At 55.5% G+C, this 16,467-nt stretch overlaps 1 protein-coding gene across 1 annotated transcript in view; it reads left to right on the forward strand.

Annotated features, from left to right (window-relative positions):
- The first annotated feature begins 377 nt into the window (after window positions 1-377).
- kmt2a (lysine (K)-specific methyltransferase 2A) overlaps window positions 378-16,467 on the forward strand; it is a 35,135-nt gene continuing 19,045 nt past the window's right edge. The window contains exons 1-11 of the mRNA XM_062473160.1: window positions 378-845; window positions 8,532-8,604; window positions 8,750-11,979; window positions 12,836-13,013; window positions 13,284-13,509; window positions 13,662-13,726; window positions 13,979-14,536; window positions 14,807-15,150; window positions 15,345-15,491; window positions 15,983-16,081; window positions 16,231-16,351. Of these exons, the coding sequence (XP_062329144.1) occupies window positions 600-845; window positions 8,532-8,604; window positions 8,750-11,979; window positions 12,836-13,013; window positions 13,284-13,509; window positions 13,662-13,726; window positions 13,979-14,536; window positions 14,807-15,150; window positions 15,345-15,491; window positions 15,983-16,081; window positions 16,231-16,351 (5,287 nt within the window). The 5' untranslated portion in view covers window positions 378-599. The remainder of the gene's footprint in view (window positions 846-8,531; window positions 8,605-8,749; window positions 11,980-12,835; window positions 13,014-13,283; window positions 13,510-13,661; window positions 13,727-13,978; window positions 14,537-14,806; window positions 15,151-15,344; window positions 15,492-15,982; window positions 16,082-16,230; window positions 16,352-16,467) is intronic.

A 16,467-nucleotide genomic window follows, 5' to 3' on the forward strand; every position in this document is an offset into this window, starting at 1 on the left:
AATAAAGTTAGCGTTAAACAAGGGGAAAGGATAGAGAACTCCAATTGGATAATTGATTAATTGGATAATAATAACTGACCAGTAATGACTCTAGAAGTAGATGACGACTGCTGGTTTATGGATATTTGTTGCAGGGAAGGAGGACTCGTGCAGTTCACTTTACCGCTGCACAGCTCGGATTTGCAATTATAGTTATTGGTGTAGTAATAAAAAACTGTTTATTTTATACCTTGTGTTTTATGTAGTTTATCTAACGCCGTAGGTTTCCTGGTTTCTGCGCATGTGCTTTAGTACCTACTATATTTCTGTGGACAGAGTACTAGAACCCACTGTCGTTGAGTTAGCTAGACACCCTGGTGGTTTGACTGAGTCGCTTTTCCCGGGGTAATGCCCTGGAACCTGTTTTTGATCTAGCCACTCAGCGTCTAGAGAGGAACACAGAGACGGGAATGCGTTGTTGGGGCTTCACGATTTCAACCCTGTAACATGGATAATGATATTTATGTTCATTGGAGAGTGGAGGATGTGTGTGTGTAATGCTGGTTTAGGTGTCCGCCCACTGAGTTGTCTGATCGGAGGGCAGGCAGGCAGAGTGTAAAATGGCGCACAGCTGTCGGTGGCGGTTCCCTGCTCGGCCCGGAGGGAGCAGCAACTCGGGCACCGGGAAGAGAGCGGGCCGAATCCGGGTCACTGCCTCTCTCCGACCGGGCACAGGGACTTACCCTAACACGACCGGCCTCGGACCTGGGTTTGATGCTGCGTTACAAGTCTCCTCTGCCATCGGTAGCAACCTGCAGAAATTTCGGGATGTTTTGGGGGAGTCGAGCGGCTCCAGCAGTGGAGAGGTAAGGACCAGTCTGATAGCTGGTGTGTGGTTCATGACTATAGTGTGTGTTACACTACAGTAACTTGTTATTTGGTTAGCTATCTAACTAGCTAGGTCCACTAAGAGTTTCACGTCTCATGCCGCCAGTTTGGTAGGTAAACTTGCTGACAATCTGGGTAGCAAGCTGGCTAGTTCAAGTCAACTTTTATTAACTGGCTAACTTAGCAAGCTTGTTAGCATAAGACCGTTGGCCTTTCTGGCTAGCATCAGTGAGGCAATCAAAACAATTAATTGTTGAGCTAACATTGGCTGTAGTAGTCCGTTTCCCAAAATTGTAGGAATGTCTTGGCTAAGTTAGTTAGCTCGCTAGCTACTGGAGGAACTAGCTAGTTCATATGAACAGCAGAATTCACATGAAGAGGATCATTCACGACCCTGCTTAGCTAGTAGCGTATGATAACTTGTTTAGCCAGCCTTCAGCTCCCTGTATAGCTACTTGTGTTTGAAGTATTGAGTAGTTACTCGTGTCAAGCCGTTACTGCTAGCGCAATTCACACAGACTGACACACAGAATTGATGCTTTATTTTGAGGCTACTGACTAGCGGGAAAGGTTCATGAGAACTGTGAATCAGGCTAGAAAGCGAGTTTATAATATAGTTTTTTTTTAGCTGGCTAGACTTGTTCCCCGTACCTTGCTAGCTAGGGTTTGGTGGGTCTGAGTGTGTCTGGTGTCATTTGGTGCCCTGGAAGCAAGTGTACGACCCCCCCATATGGCTAGACTGCTTGAAAACAAAACATGCAGGGAAGAGGGCAAGATACGAGTTGTGGTCCACGCTCGTGCGGCCAACTATTACCGTGTTTAAAATCTGTTATCTTCCCATCCTATATCAGAAAAAAATAAGTATCCGACAAACATATTTATTCGAAGTGCTTCTCTAGAAAAAGCAAGCGCTTGCTGCCAGGTGTCAAATCTTGGAAGTCTCAGCTTTTCAGGAGCGCTAGCGCAAGCTACTGTAGCTGAACGTAGCGACTATGGGCTAGTTACCGTGCCAAACCAATTCGTGTCTGCTATTACCAGAAGTATTCTGCTTAAGTTGCAGCGTGACCACTTGGGGGTTATTATTATGTTGATCGTGAAACAAAGATGGCCAATACGTTAGCTTCCATGCTTTTGTAGTTAGCATGAACGCACGCCTAGCTTGCTAGCTAACGTTTGCCAGTCAGTGTGCACCAGCACTACGCACTACGCCACGCTAGCCATGGGAGCACTTGGTGATGCATACAAGGAAAATGGGAGGTGGACATGTTTTCCCCCTCTCCACACAGTGCGTAGCTAGCTTAAAAATAGTCGGAATTATGGTAACTGCTTGTAAAAGAGGCGTGCTGGAGCAGAGGACGCTTGAAAAACATATGGCGAGAGTGTGGAGGTTTCATCAGACGTAAAGGGCTGTGTTTAGTTCTTATTATTCCATATTAGCAGTGGAGTACTGACAGGGCGCTCTTCAGCTACAATAACAACGAGGCTGGACGGACCTTGTGATGTGGGGGTGTGTTCGCTTTAGCGAACTACCATCTTCCTTTTCCATGATGAGCACGCGTCCGTTGCAGTGGGAGTAGACCGTGCGCGTATTCACCACTGTTGTCGAACCGTTGATGTTCATGTGAACCACTCACTGTTTGTAAACATTCAAAAGCAACGTTTATTTTTGTGTACTACTGTATATTTTCCTGCGGTAAATTGGACATCCCGCTAAACTGTTGTACAGTACACACTGTTCTGATGTTGTGATTGGTCCGCATTACGGTCCATACCTCAATGAAATATAACCGCTAGCCTCTCAAGTGGTCCCCAGTGTATTGAAGAAGAGTCTCGGATGAAACACTGATCCAATTCAATTTACATCCCATCTGGCGGTGTTAGTATAAGATTGATTAAACACATGAGATCAAACATTAAAATCCACTGCCTTGATCTTGACTGCTTTAGGCACAAGTGATAATTTTCAGGAGGAACTGTATAGTTTGTGTAGTATGAGTGAAAAGTGCCTCAGGGCTTCCAGTCTCTTCTGCAGATAAGAGGAGCAGAGAGGAGGGGAGGAGGGGAGGATGAGGGGCTGCTATCTGGAGGGACAGGGGCAGATGTCCCAGAGGAGGCAGCGGGACAGGGACGGTGTGGACACAGCATGGTGGTTCCATTGAGAGGGGATGTTGCGCCTGGCCTGGCCCGGTCTGGCCAGAGAGGCGATACTGGGATTGTTCTGGCTCACTGTTGCCTGCTGGGCCCACGGGGAAGCTTGTAGCCAGACACACTGCCCCCCCTATCCCGCCTTCCAGGCAGGCCCGAATCTATTCACACACACACACACTCGTCTGAGGCAGAGAGCAACTTTTCTTCTGACAGCTGCCACTTTGGAATAGATTAGGGAGACCTATTGGGGCGCCTCAAAAGGGGCTTGTGTTGCTGTTGTTGTCCAAATGGAAGCATTTGCTGGCTTTTGTCGCTGTGTGTCGAAAATTAATCTTCCTGATCCATCCAAACGTTAGTATTGTGTTTAGTGGCTACTGGCTAGCCTAACCACCGCCAATGTTGACTTTTAGGGGAACCAAACCCCCCTCTCTTCCCCTAGTGTCAAACACACACACCTCTCTCTTTGTTTTTCTTTTTTGGGTAATTGTTTTCTTTTGCTATCCTACTGTCTAGTTGCTCAGGCTCCTGCTCTGTCTGGCCCCAGATTAAGACCGATGTTTAATCACTCATACAGAAGTGCGGGGCGGTGAATAAAGGTATCAGACCCGGTTCTTCTCTGCCCCACTGGGTTTATATAACTGGTGTGTTTGAGTGGAAGGACTCTGGTCTGGCAGGTGTTTGGCCTATTTACATGAACAAGCCCCCCCTTCCCCTCTCCCTCCCCCCACAGACCTTCCCCCCCAGACAGCGTGTGGATGGGAGGAGGAAGCTTTGTGTCATCCTTTATTCCAGCTCTCCCTAAGTGCGGGCGGCTGAAAGAGTGCAGGCTGAGGTATCAAAGGCTGAGGGACTGCCCCCCCCCCCCCCCTTAGGGAGCACGCTGGGGGGATTAGTCACAGGCCCTTCCAGCCATGGCTTTATGCTGCTACCACAGCCAGGCAAAGGGCTTTCACCTCCTCTTCAGAAGGAGACCACTGTGTGTGAGTGTGTGTCTCCACCCACACACACACACACACTTTATGTCCCTTATTGCACCTCTTCAGCCTTTGTTTTGACTAGTGTGCGAGTATTTCAGTCTGCCTGTCTCTGTCCCTGTCTCTCTGTCCCTGCCTGTCTCTCCCTGCCTGTCTCTATCAGTCCCCGTCTGTCTGCTCTCAGTCCCTGGCCTGCCTCTCTGGTGCTCCAGGTCTGCTGCTCCCTGTCCTGACTTGGTGGGTGGGAGGTGTTGGAACATGAGGCATCAGTCAGCAAAACCAACATGAACTCCTGTGCTTGCCTCCAGGACTAGGTGTCGCGTGGCTCTGAGCTGAGCCTCGCAAATTTGAGCAGAAACTCTGCCTTTCAACTCTTTGCCTTTAATCACCAGGAACACATACCAACCTTTTGGTGGACACGGCCTCGGGCTAATTAGCTTGGCTTAGGCTTTGCTCACATTTGCCGGTCAGCTAAAAACGCAACACCTATTCCTAGAGTGAGATGTCTCTTGTGCAATGGCTCACTGGCCCGTTCGACTGGACTCCCTGTTTTTCCTGTGGATTCCAGGAAGGATTGTGACATCACAGGTGTGTACTACGGGGTGATGTCATCCTGCTGAGATTCCAAGAAGAAGGTCTGACTGGGAGGGGGGGGGGGGGGCAGGATGGGAGGACAGAGCCCCAGAGCGACTGAAGTTAACTAGAAGCAGCAGCCAATTATAAATGGGAGGTATTTTCATGTGGGAGGTATGTTCTGTTTGAGGGCCTCTGCTGCAGCAGTGGGGTGGGGGGTGGAGGGTAGGTTGTAGTAATGAGAGGTTTAGAGACTAGCTGAAGGGAATCAGTACTCTATCAAATATCCCCCAGTGGTACAGCTAATGATCACGTACACTACTTGATGTGGCTAAGTGGGCTGCCAGTGAAGAGATGTGTGTGTTTGTGCCTGAACATCTTTAAAAAAGCTCTTTGCTTTGTTGACAGCTACAGCAGACTTCTGGAAAGCCTTCTTTAACAAGCCTTGTTGGAAGTCCTAAACCGTCGCAGCAAGCCTGATTTCTCCTCCTGGCTGTCCTAGCGAAGGGACGCCCATCCCCTCTCACCTCCCACACCTGGGTAGCAGCGATGGAGCCCATCACAGCGGCCTCTTCCCCACATCCGGCTGAGGCCTGAAGAGAGGCTGCCAGGGGCTGTCCCAGTGAACCGATATTAGCATACTGATACTAGTCACTTCCTCCCTAGTCAAACCTGCATCTCACCAAACCTGTGGTAGGCTTAGATCACTTCACCTCCAGTAGGCTTCTATCTGATCACCTCCAGTAGACCTCGACATGATCACTTCCAGAAGGCCTAGACATGATCACCTCCACTAGGCCTAGACATGATCACCTCCACTAGGCCTAGACATGATCACCTCCACTAGGCTTAAACATGATCACCTCCAGTAGGCTTAGACATGATCACCTCCAGTAGGCCTAGACATGATCACCTCCAGTAGGCCTAGACATGATCACCTCCAGTAGGCCTCGATATGATCACCTCCAGTAGGCCTCGATATGATCACCTCCAGTAGGCCTCGATATGATCACCTCCAGTAGGCCTCGATATGATCACCTCCAGTAGGCCTCGATATGATCACCTCCAGTAGGCTTCGACATGATCACCTCCAGTAGGCTTCGACATGATCACCTCCAGTAGGCTTCGACATGATCACCTCCAGTAGGTTTAGACATGATCACCTCCAGTAGGCCTAGAGATGATCACCTCCAATAGGCCTGGACATGATTACCTCCAGTAGGCCTAGATATGATCACCTCCAATAGGCCTAGACATAATCACCTCCAATAGGCCTAGACATGATCACCCCCAGTAGGCTTCTATCCAATAAACTGCGGTAGGCTTAGATGTGATGACCTGATTCGGAGCACCTCAATGTCCAGATGAACACGATGGAGATCTAAAACACCCCAACCACAGGGGAGCCAGGGTAACGGTGGGGTAACAGTAGACTGCTGCAGCTTTGTTTTCCAGCATGGAGAGAAAGAGAGGCAAGTAGTGAGTGTTACTACAGCAGCCTGCTTCTCCTCATCCCCCTCTCCTCTCCTGGGAGAGGTTGAAAATAGAAAACCAGGATACTACACTACTCTGTCCTCCCCACCCCCATCCCCAGCCCCCTAACCTCTAGCTGTACTCTTGCTGTAAGCTGCGTTACACACCATGTTTACTACTTGCGGTCTCTCCCTCCATCCCTCCCCCCCATGCACACACACACACACACACACACAGGGAGGGAGGGAGGGGAGTGTGTGTGTGTGGGAGTCCTGTTTGGACAGAGATGTAGTAAGCTTCTGTGTTAGCTTGATCAAGCCCCACCTCCTTTCATCCTCCGGTCGCCCCGGGAGACGAGGCGGACTCTGCTGCTGTACCATGTGGTGGACATGCTGCTCCCTACCATTCCCTTCTTTCCTTCCTTCCTTCCTTCCCCCCCTCCCTCACTTCCCTGCCTCCTTCCTCCTCTTTCTCTCTCCTCGCCCCCCCCCCATTTATCGCTCCTTCCTTTCCATCCCCGCTCTCCTTTTCCCCTGCTTTCCTAGCTCTCCTCCTTGCTTCTCTCCTTCATCCCCTTTATTTCTCTTTCCCCCTTCCCCTCTCTTCTTTCACAACCACTCTCTCTCCTTCCTCTCATCTCTTTTTCATCTCTCCCCCCTATACTTTTCTCTGTCCTTCTCCCCATTTCCTCCTCCCCATTTCCTTCTCTTCCCTTCCCCCTCCCCCCTCCCTTCCTCCCCCCGTCCCTCCCTCCTCCCTCTCTGTCTCATGTTCTGCTTGTTTACATCTTGGCTCTGTGGTTGACGCGTAGGGGTGGGTGTGTGGCTGACGTGAATCGGAGGGGGGAGGGATGTGTTTGCCTGCCTGCCTGCCCGGCTGTGTGTGTATGTTTGTGTGTGTGTGTGTGTGCGCACACGTGTGGGCGTATTGTGCGTTCGTGTGCTTCTGTGTATATGCATGTGTGCGTTCATGGGTGTTTGCTTGTTTGTTTGTGTGTGTGTGTGCTGCATTTCCTCCCCAAGGCAGAGTTGTGATGTCGTTGAGAGCTACTATGCCCCGCCCCCTGCCCCGACTATGCTCTGCCCCCAGCCCCGCTCTGTCACCTAGCAGCCTGGAAGAGGGAGGTGTAATGCTAAGGGAGGGAGAAACTGAGAGACAACGAGATGGGTTAGAGAGAAAGAGAGATTGGGAAGGGCAAGAGAGAGTGAGCGATATGGGGAAGAGAGAGACATGGGGAGAGAGAGTGAGAGAGATGTGGGAGGGCGAGAGAGTGAGTGAGAAAGACAGAGATGGGGATGGGAGAGAGGATGCCTCGTGTTGCAGCTGACGTGTCCTCCCCTGCCTGGCTTCATCCGCTCCAGTGTTGACAGCAGGTTTGCTGGCTGCTCGTAACCGCAGCTCTGATCAGTACAACATGTACCATGCTAAATAAAGTTACCCTGACACTATGGACTGCACGCGTGCATTGTGTTGTGATCTCGTCGCTGGCTGGCAGTGCGTTGACCTGGAGGTGTGTGTGCGAGTGTACATGCGTGAGTGTAGCCGTCTTAGACAGCAGCTGCCCTACAAACAGGGACCGAAGGGCTTGGCGTGACTGCAGTACTACACGCAGCTATAAATAAAGATGGAATGACACGCCCCCCCTCACTCCTTCTCTCTCTTTCTCACACACACACCTACCTTCTATGCTGTGAGGATGAACAGCACAAAAAGACTGACAAGTGATGAGAAGCCCCAGGGATGCTGACCTGGCCCTCCCCTCTCCTGCCCTGAGGGCATCTGGTGGGGGGTTGGGGGCTAGTGAGGCTGGGGGGGGCAACTGGCATAAGGTGGGGTAGGACAGATAATAAGCCTGTATTTGGGACATGGCATTGATTGAAGGAGATTAGAGAGAGCGTATTTCTATGCCTGCATGTGTGCGTTTGATGTGGTGGCTGAGACCTCCCTCTCTGGGTGGGACTAATCATCTTAGTGGTGAGGCTACAGAGGAGACAACAGGACTCTTAGCAGGCCCGACGTGGAGAGACCCTGACTGTGCGAGAGAATCTGCGTGCGTGTGACTGTTTTTGAGAGATGGTGTGTGAGATAATGGTGTGGGAGTGTGAGAGTGCGTGTGTGAGAGAGCGTGTGTGTGTGTGAGAGAGCGTACGTGAGAGTTAGTGCTCAGGGCCGTCGGTAGCTTTCGGCACCTCATCATGACAGCAGGGAGACAGAAATGGAGAAAGAAGCCGAATGAGTCAGCAGCAAAGAGATTAGACACACACATACACACTGTCGTTTCTGACGCGTGTGTGTGTGTAGATAACTGTGGTTCTCAGTCCACAGATGAATCAGGAGGAATGTAGGGCAGGTATCAGTAATGTTATGAGGCCGGTCTGCTAGTCTCTCATTACCCAGCTCTCCGCAGCTGCTGCAGCTCTGCAGGAGACTTCCGGCATGTTCCGGATGGACGAGGCAGCAGGCCTAATCATATCTCTCCTTGTCTGTGCTCCGCAGGATGAAGCGTTTGGGGGTTTTGGTACCGTCAGTGAACACAGCAGAGTACAGAGCCCAGTGCGGGCTGCAGAGGGTAAGCACACACACACACACACACACACTGATGGATATGAGTGTGTGTGTGTGAGAATATATATGCACATGGGGAAAGCGTGTACGCTTTCAAGTGTTTTCTACTGTTACCGTCTGACCGCGTGTGTGTGTGTGCGCGCGTCCAGGTCCTACATGGCAGGAGAAGAAGCCCAGAGGCCGGCCCCCCAGAACACCGATTGCCCAGAAAGCAGCGTCGGGCCTCGTCCCCCCTTCCTCCTCCCCTTCCTCCTCCTCTTCCTCGCCGGCCCCGGGGCGACCGGATGGCGCTGAGCAGCCGGGTCATAAGGTGAAGCGTCTGCCAGGCAGGCCCCCTGGCTCCGGGGAGAAGAGGCGGGGGCGACCGCCCACCGTGGGCACCCAGAGACCCTGGCACCCCGGGGAGGAGGGCAGGCTGGCCGGCCCGGAGCAGGAAGACGACGAGGACAAGGACAGGAAGTCGTCCAAGCGGACGCCGCTGGGCTCGGTCCAGCAGCAGGAGCCCGAGGCGAAAGGCGGCGACGCCAAGCTGACCAAGCTGAAGCGCCTCCGCGAGGTGAAGCTCAGCCCGCTCAAGTCCCGCCTCCAGGCCATCGCCAGGAAGGGCGTGGCCGTGCCGGGCGTGCCGCGACGCAGACGCGGGAGGCCGCCCTCCGCCGAGCGCCTCAAAGCTCAGGCTGCCGCCGCCGCCCAGGCCTCGGGCCTGGAGGGGAACCACAAGGCTGTGAGGGGGAGAGACTCCCACCCTCCCCTGAGTCCGGATCCCCCGTCGCCGGCCACCTCGCCGCCGGCCTCCCCCTCCCCCTCCAGGCTGGGCCGGCCCCTGGGCCTGAGGCAGAGCCCGCGGCACATCAAGCCTGCCAGGATGGTGCCGCCCGCCAAGCGCACGGACGCCACCATCGCCAAGCAGCTGCTGCAGAGGGCCAAGAAGGGGGTGCAGATGAAGAAGCTGCTGGGGAACGAGGCGGCGGCCATCGGGGCGCCGGGGGCGGCGGGCGGCGAGGGCGGCATCCGCCGCAGGAGGCGGACCCAGCTGAAGAACATCCGGCAGTTCATCATGCCGGTGGTGAGCACCGTGTCGCTGCGCATCATCAAAACGCCCAAGCGCTTCATGGAGGACGAGGGCGGCTTCGGGGCTCCGCCTCCCCACATGAAGGTGCCCAGGTTGGAGACGCCCCCTTCTGTCGCGGTGGCAGCAGCCGCCCCCCCTCCCTCCTCGGCCTCCCCCGTCCAGGCCTCCTTAGCCTCCAACGCCGGGACTCCCACCCCTTCCGACTCCCTCCCTCCCCTGCCGGCCCCCGCCGCCACGCCCGGCGCCCCGCCCCCGCCGGCCGGCATGCCGGCATCCAACGGCCGGTTCAGCAGCAGCGCGGCGTCCTGCGGCTCCATGTCCCAGCACTCCTCCCAGCTGTCCTCGGCCGAGTCGTCCCGCTCCAGCAGCCCCAGCCTGGACGACTCGTCGTGCGACTCCCAGGCCTCAGAGGCCACGCAGGCCCCGTCGGAGGCCGAGCGCCGCCGCGGCCGCTCCTCCTCCCCCCAGGCGGAGCTGCACACCTCACGGCCCCCCTCGCCTCCCTCGGAGCCGGAGGTTCTGGTGGAGCGGGGCCGGCGAGGTCGGAGAGGTCAGGGGTCGGGGCGGGGCAGCGTCGGGGGGCGGGGCAGGGGCATCCTGACCAGCGGGGGGAAGAAGGCCATCATCAGCCCCGCCACGGGGGTCCTCATGTCCTCTTCCGCCCTGGCTGCCTCCCAGCAGGCCTCCTCCACCGCCTCCTCCCCCCCGCCTCCACCGCTCCTCACCCCCCCTCAGCCGCCCCAGTCCGCCGCCTCCAACGTGGGTGGCCCCGTAAGCGAGCACCACTCCCAGTCCCCCTGGATCCTGCCGCACCCCATCGCCCCCTTCCTGCAGACCCCGGCCTCACTGGACAAGCGGGGGGGCAGCAGATCCATCCTGAGGGAGCCCACGTTCCGCTGGACCTCGCTGTCTCGCTCCCAGCACCACTACTTCTCCTCCGCCAAGTACGCCAAGGAGGGCCTGATCAGGAAGCCTGTCTTCGATAACTTCCGCCCGCCGCCTCTTACCGCCGAGGACGTGGGCCTGATGCCTGGAGGTGGCGGCTCCGGAGCCGGGGTCGCGCCGGGGGGCTTCCCAGCCCAGGGAGGGGGGTCCGGGTCAGGCTCGCGCCTCTTCTCCCCCCTCCACCACCACCATCACCAGCCCCAGTCCTCAAGGTTCGAGGCGCCCCCTCTCCAGAAGCGCAGTCCCCTGCTGCGAGCCCCACGCTTCACCCCCAGCGAGGCCCACTCCCGGATCTTCGAGTCCGTCACCCTGCACTCTTCTTCGGGCAGCAGCCCCGGGTCCCTGTCCCCCCTCCAGACCTCCTCCAGCTCGTTACGGTCAATCAGACGCAAGAAGAGGCGGGCCCTGGGAACTTTGCGCAGCCAGCCACGGTCCCCGTCGCACTCCATGACCCGGCGAAGCAGCCAATCAGGGGGTCAGGTGTCCGGGCGGGGGGTGTCGGATCTGTCGGGGATGGGGGGCTCTGTGTCCGGCTCTCTGCCCGTGGCGCCCCCCAACCCTCTAGTCACTAGTGCCTTAACTCCTGCCTCCTTCAGCACCTTCTCCAGCCCCGGGGCCCTGGGCCTGCCCTCGCACGCCTCCCCCGACAGCAGGAGGGCGGCTGCCGGCATGGCTTCTTCCTCCTCCTCCCAGCTCTTCCCTCTGTTTGCTTCCAGCTCCCAGGAGCCAGGCCGGGGGGGCGTGGGGAGGGCCGAAGGGGGCAGGAGCGCCACGGCCCCCAAGGAGAAAGACAGGGACACGGAGAAGAGCAGGGAGCGAGAGAAGGAAAACAAGAGGGAGGGGAGGAAGGAGTGGGAGAAAAGAGGAGGGAAGGTCTCCACGCCCGACGCCTCCCCAAGCCCCGCCTCCAGCCTGTTCTCCACCGAGGGAAGGGAGACAGACGACTGCATTTCATCCCTCGCTCCAAAAAAGACTCCCGGCCGAAAGAAGCCGGCATCCGTGGACTCTTCCTCCACTGAAGCTCCGCCCACTGACAAGGGGGCGCTCCAGACCCCTCCCCCCTCCCTGTCCAAGGGTCGTCTGACCAAGAAGGGGCGGCCCTCAGAGAGGGGGGCAGACCCAGAGTTGGAGGACCAGGAGAGGGAGAAACCAAGTGCCCCAACCCAGCCAGCGGGTGGCGTCCCTGGGCAGGCGCAGGGCAGACAGGCCCCTGCCCCGTCTCTTTGCTCCATGCTGGCCCATGCAGAGAAGCAGCCGGTGGCTGACAAGAGTGTGGCACGCGTGCTGAGGAAGGCTAAGGACCAACTCTTCAGTATCGAGAAGATCAAGTCCCTCAAACCCCCCGATCAGCCTAAAGCCCAGGTCTGTCTCCTCTGCTTTCTCTCTCTCTCTCCTCATCTCTCCTCCTCTGACTCATCCTGCCCTCCCTTTCTTTTTTCTCTCCCTATCTGCATCTCTCACGTCGCAGACTTCCCTCTGATATTGACACTTGTGTGGGTTTATCTTAACTCAGTTGATCCTGGTTGGTGTATCACCGTGGCCGTAGAGGCCCCAGTATTGTGACTCTGAAGACTCCCTAGAGAGTTATTACTCAGAGTGAAACCTGTTGACAGGAAAGTCCCAGAAAGGGGGTTATGTTAGGGGAATTCTGGCAACCTCATGCATTATGCAGCGAGAGGCTCAGGGACTGATCTGAAAGTTCTTTTGTGTAAAAACACACAAAACTATCAACCCAACCCAGGCACCGGTACTGAGGTGACTGTCGGCGAGGGGGTGTGTTCATTTTCATACTTTCGTGACTGTGTTTCAAACCGTTGACGACAGGAAAGACATGGAGCTGAGTCTCTCCTCCCCTGTGGCAGATATGCACATCACATGTGAACCCTAACTTCTCTATTTCTTAACATTTCCATATCTGAACTTCTCTATCTCGACACATATCTATGTCTAGATCTAGCCTGTCTAGCCTCCTTGTGGTTGTTGACGTGTGTGTGTCCAGGGTCAGGAGAGTGAAGTGTGTGTGTCCAGGGTCAGGAGAGTGACGTGTGTGTTTGTGTCCAGGGTCAGGAGAGTGAAGTGTGTGTGTCCAGGGTCAGGAGAGTGACGTGTGTGTGTCCAGGGTCAGGAGAGTGACGTGTGTGTTTGTGTCCAGGGTCAGGAGAGTGAAGTGTGTGTTTGTGTCCAGGGTCAGGAGAGTGACGTGTGTGTTTGTGTCCAGGGTCAGGAGAGCGATTCGTCCGAGGCGTCCGTCCGCGGCCCTCGCATCAAACATGTGTGCCGGCGTGCGGCCGTGGCGCTGGGGCGGAACCGGGCCGTGTTCCCCGACGACATGCCCACCCTCAGTGCCTTGCCCTGGGAGGAGAGGGAGAAGATCCTGTCTTCCATGGGGAACGACGGTGAGAACCACAACCCCCCTAGAACCGCATCAGAACCACAATTTTGCTAGACCCACGTTAGAACCAAACCACACCCAGCCAATTGATAGTGATTTTGCCCACAAGGCCGCTTTACTTTTTAAAACAAAGTTAAGTTTGGATGAACTTGTGTACTGTGGTTGCTTTGGGGATTATCAACAGTAGAGCACAATGCACTCCATTCTTAACACAAACTTTTAGGCTACCATCTCTCTTGAGTAGATCAGTATTTTCTTGGGTCTGGCTCTGTAGACAAATCATCAGTGGCGGGTTCAGAGGAGGCAGAGCCACAGTCCCCGCCCATCAAGCCAGTGACCCGCAACAAGTCTCTGCAGGAGGCCCCGCCCAGGAAGGGGCGTCGGTCTCGTCGCTGCGGCCAGTGCCCCGGCTGCCAGGTGCCTGAGGACTGTGGTGTGTGCACCAACTGTCTGGACAAGCCAAAGTTTGGGGGACGCAATATCAAGAAGCAGTGTTGCAAGTGAGTCTGGTGGCGATGTTGTAGGTGGTGTGAGTGAAAGAGTGTGAGTGAGAGTGTGAGTGAGAGAGTGTGAGTGAGTGAGTGAGTGAGTGAGAGTGAGTGAGTGAGTGAGAGTGTGCGTGGGTCTAACGTGGTGTCTCCTCTCCTCCCAGGGTGAGGAAGTGTCAGAACCTCCAATGGATGCCTTCCAAGATGATCCTCCAGAAGCAGGGCAAAGGTCAGCCACGTCCTCACTCCCATCAATCTCTCCGTGTCTGTCTGTGGGGCTCCTCGTCTTTCTCTCCTCGTCTATCTTTATCTCCCTCTCTCTCTCAGCCACTTCCTCACTCCTATCTGTCAGTCTTTCCCTCTCTCTATCCTTGTATCTTTCTTCATTTCTCTTTCTCTCACTCTCTCTCTTGCTCGTCTTTATCTCTGTGTCTTGTTCCTCATCTCTCTCTGAAGAAAGCTTTTCTGTTTCCTCCCTCAGGCAAAAAAGACAAGAAGAAGAAGCTGTCCGATAAGAAGGAGGGGCTTGTGAAAGGGCCAATAACAGAGTCCGGTCTCAAGACGGCCACGCCCATTCTGAAGGAGGAGCCTCCACGCAGGAAGAGTGAGACTCCTCCCCCGAAGGCAGGCGAGGAGAAGCAGTCGTCTCCACCCTCCACCCCTAGCGAGCCTCCTCAGCCCCCCAGCTCAACCCCCACCCCTGCCCAGACACCAGGCCCCACCCTAGAGGCAAAACAAGCTCCACCCCCAACCAACCAGAGCAGTAAGAAAGGACCGAAGTCACAGCAGCCCACCCCTCCCTCCTCTTCCTCCTCCTCCTCCTCTTCCTCCTCTTCTTCCTCCTCTTCCTCTTCCTCTTCTCCATCCCAGAGCTCCCCGTCCCCTCCTGCCCAATCCCAGCTGCCCTCCCAGCAGCAGCAACGCCCTTCACCCAATCAGGCGCCGCCAAAAAAGGATGTCCTGCCCAAGGTCCCGCCCTCAGAGCCTAAGAGGAAGCCCCAGCCGCAACCCGGTCTGGCCACACCCACACCAGACACAGGTCAGAGAACTTTCCAGAGATCCATGCTAATTGTTGTTGTTGAGGTTTTAGGGGTGTATTTGATTTGTACCACCTGATGTGCCTGTGTGGGTGTGACTGACACTTCAGGACCAACAGAAAGGCTCAAAGGGGAGGCTAGTGCCCACCTTGTGCACAGTGATCAACCTTGGAAGTGTAACATCACATTCTTATTTGTGTTGTTATCACTGGGGCCTAACGTTACTGAGTGTCTTCCCTCCCTCTCTATGTCCGCTCCACCCCTCCCTGCAGCGTATGAGTCTAAGACGCAGCAGCTGAAGAAGTCGTCCGGGCGCTACCTCCCCTCTCCCCCTCTGAAGCTCGGGCAGAAGGAGCGGGAGAGAGAGAAGGAGAAGGCCCCCATCCCCAGAGCCCTGAGCAGCAGCCGGGCTTTAAACTGGCAGAGCACTCCCTCGGGGGGGCGGCCCTGGCCCCGGGCGCCCTGGGATGGAGTGCACCGCATCCGACTGGACTTCCAGCGCCGGGCCGCTGAGCCGGACAGGGTGTGGCAGGCCGGCGGGCTCAGCCTCCTCACCTCCACGCCCATCACGCCTCGCGTCATCTGCTTCCTGTGCGCCAGCAGTGGCAACGTCGAGGTGAGGGAGAGGGGGGAGGGGTTTCTGTAAATACCTATTGACATTAAACAGCAATCAAAGTAAACATCAATATTTGATATGCATGGAGGGAGGGGGAGAATGGGTGTTTTGTGAGCACACACTAACACACACTAACACACACTAACACACACTAACACACACTCTGACGGCCTCCCTCTCTTCCTCTCCTCCAGTTTGTCTTCTGCCAGGTGTGCTGTGAGCCCTTCCATCTGTTCTGCCTGGCCGAGGCAGAGCGCCCCCTGGAGGAGCAGAGGGAGAACTGGTGCTGCCGGCTATGCCGCTTCTGCCAGACCTGCGGAAGGCAGCACCAGAAGACCAAAGTAAGTGTGGGTCGTACTGGGTCGTACTAGGTGGTACTGGGTCGTACTAGGTGGTACTGGGTCTAGGTGGTACTGGGTCTGGTCCATTATGATCTTGGTCCTATCTGGGTAAGGATGGAGGACAGTGTGATTGACTGCAGGAAGCTGTTGTCCATAGATGAAGCTTCCCTCTTTGCAGCTCACAAACATGCTGAGAGAAAGCTACAAGTCCAAAGTGAATGAATTACTCGTCGGTGACGTTCAGAAACTGACCGAATCTGTTGGTATTTTTCCGTAGGTATTAATAGATTGTTGAGGTATTTTTCCATGACCTCATCAGCCTGCTCAGACAGTTGTGCATAGCTGTAGACATCAGCTGTTGTCTGGCTGGCCCTGTGGTCATGAATGAAGAAACAGAGCCCATTCTCAGTGGTCTATAACCTCTCTGACATCTCTCTCTCTCCCCCCCCCCCTTCTCTCTGTCTCCCTCTCCCCCTCTCTCTCCCCTACAGCAGCCTCTGCTGGAGTGTGATAAGTGCCGTAACAGCTACCACCCCGAGTGCCTGGCCCCCAACCACCCCACCGCCCCCACCAAGAAGAAGAGAGTCTGGGTGCGTACACACACACACACACACACCCACACACACACACACACAAGCGTGTCTCCATGATCATCACCTACCTCCTCCAGACCTCCATCCTTTCTCCCTCTGCTCTGCAGGGGTGACTGTACTAACACTCCTGTGGTTTGTGTGTCCAGGTGTGCACCAAGTGTGTGCGCTGTAAGAGTTGTGGAGCCACCAAGCCCGGGAAGGCGTGGGACGCCCAGTGGTCACATGACTTCTCGCTCTGTCACGACTGTGCCAAACTCTTTGCTAAAGGTGAGTCGCCAGGGTGCCGCAGAACTGCAATACCCACAAGGCCCTGAGTGGCGCTGAATTACAATAACCCTGAGACAACAACAAGAATTTAATATAGATACCTGAGTAATGCTGAA

The sequence above is a fragment of the Osmerus eperlanus genome, chromosome 11, assembly GCF_963692335.1.
Source record: "Osmerus eperlanus chromosome 11, fOsmEpe2.1, whole genome shotgun sequence".
NCBI lineage: Eukaryota > Metazoa > Chordata > Actinopteri > Osmeriformes > Osmeridae > Osmerus > Osmerus eperlanus.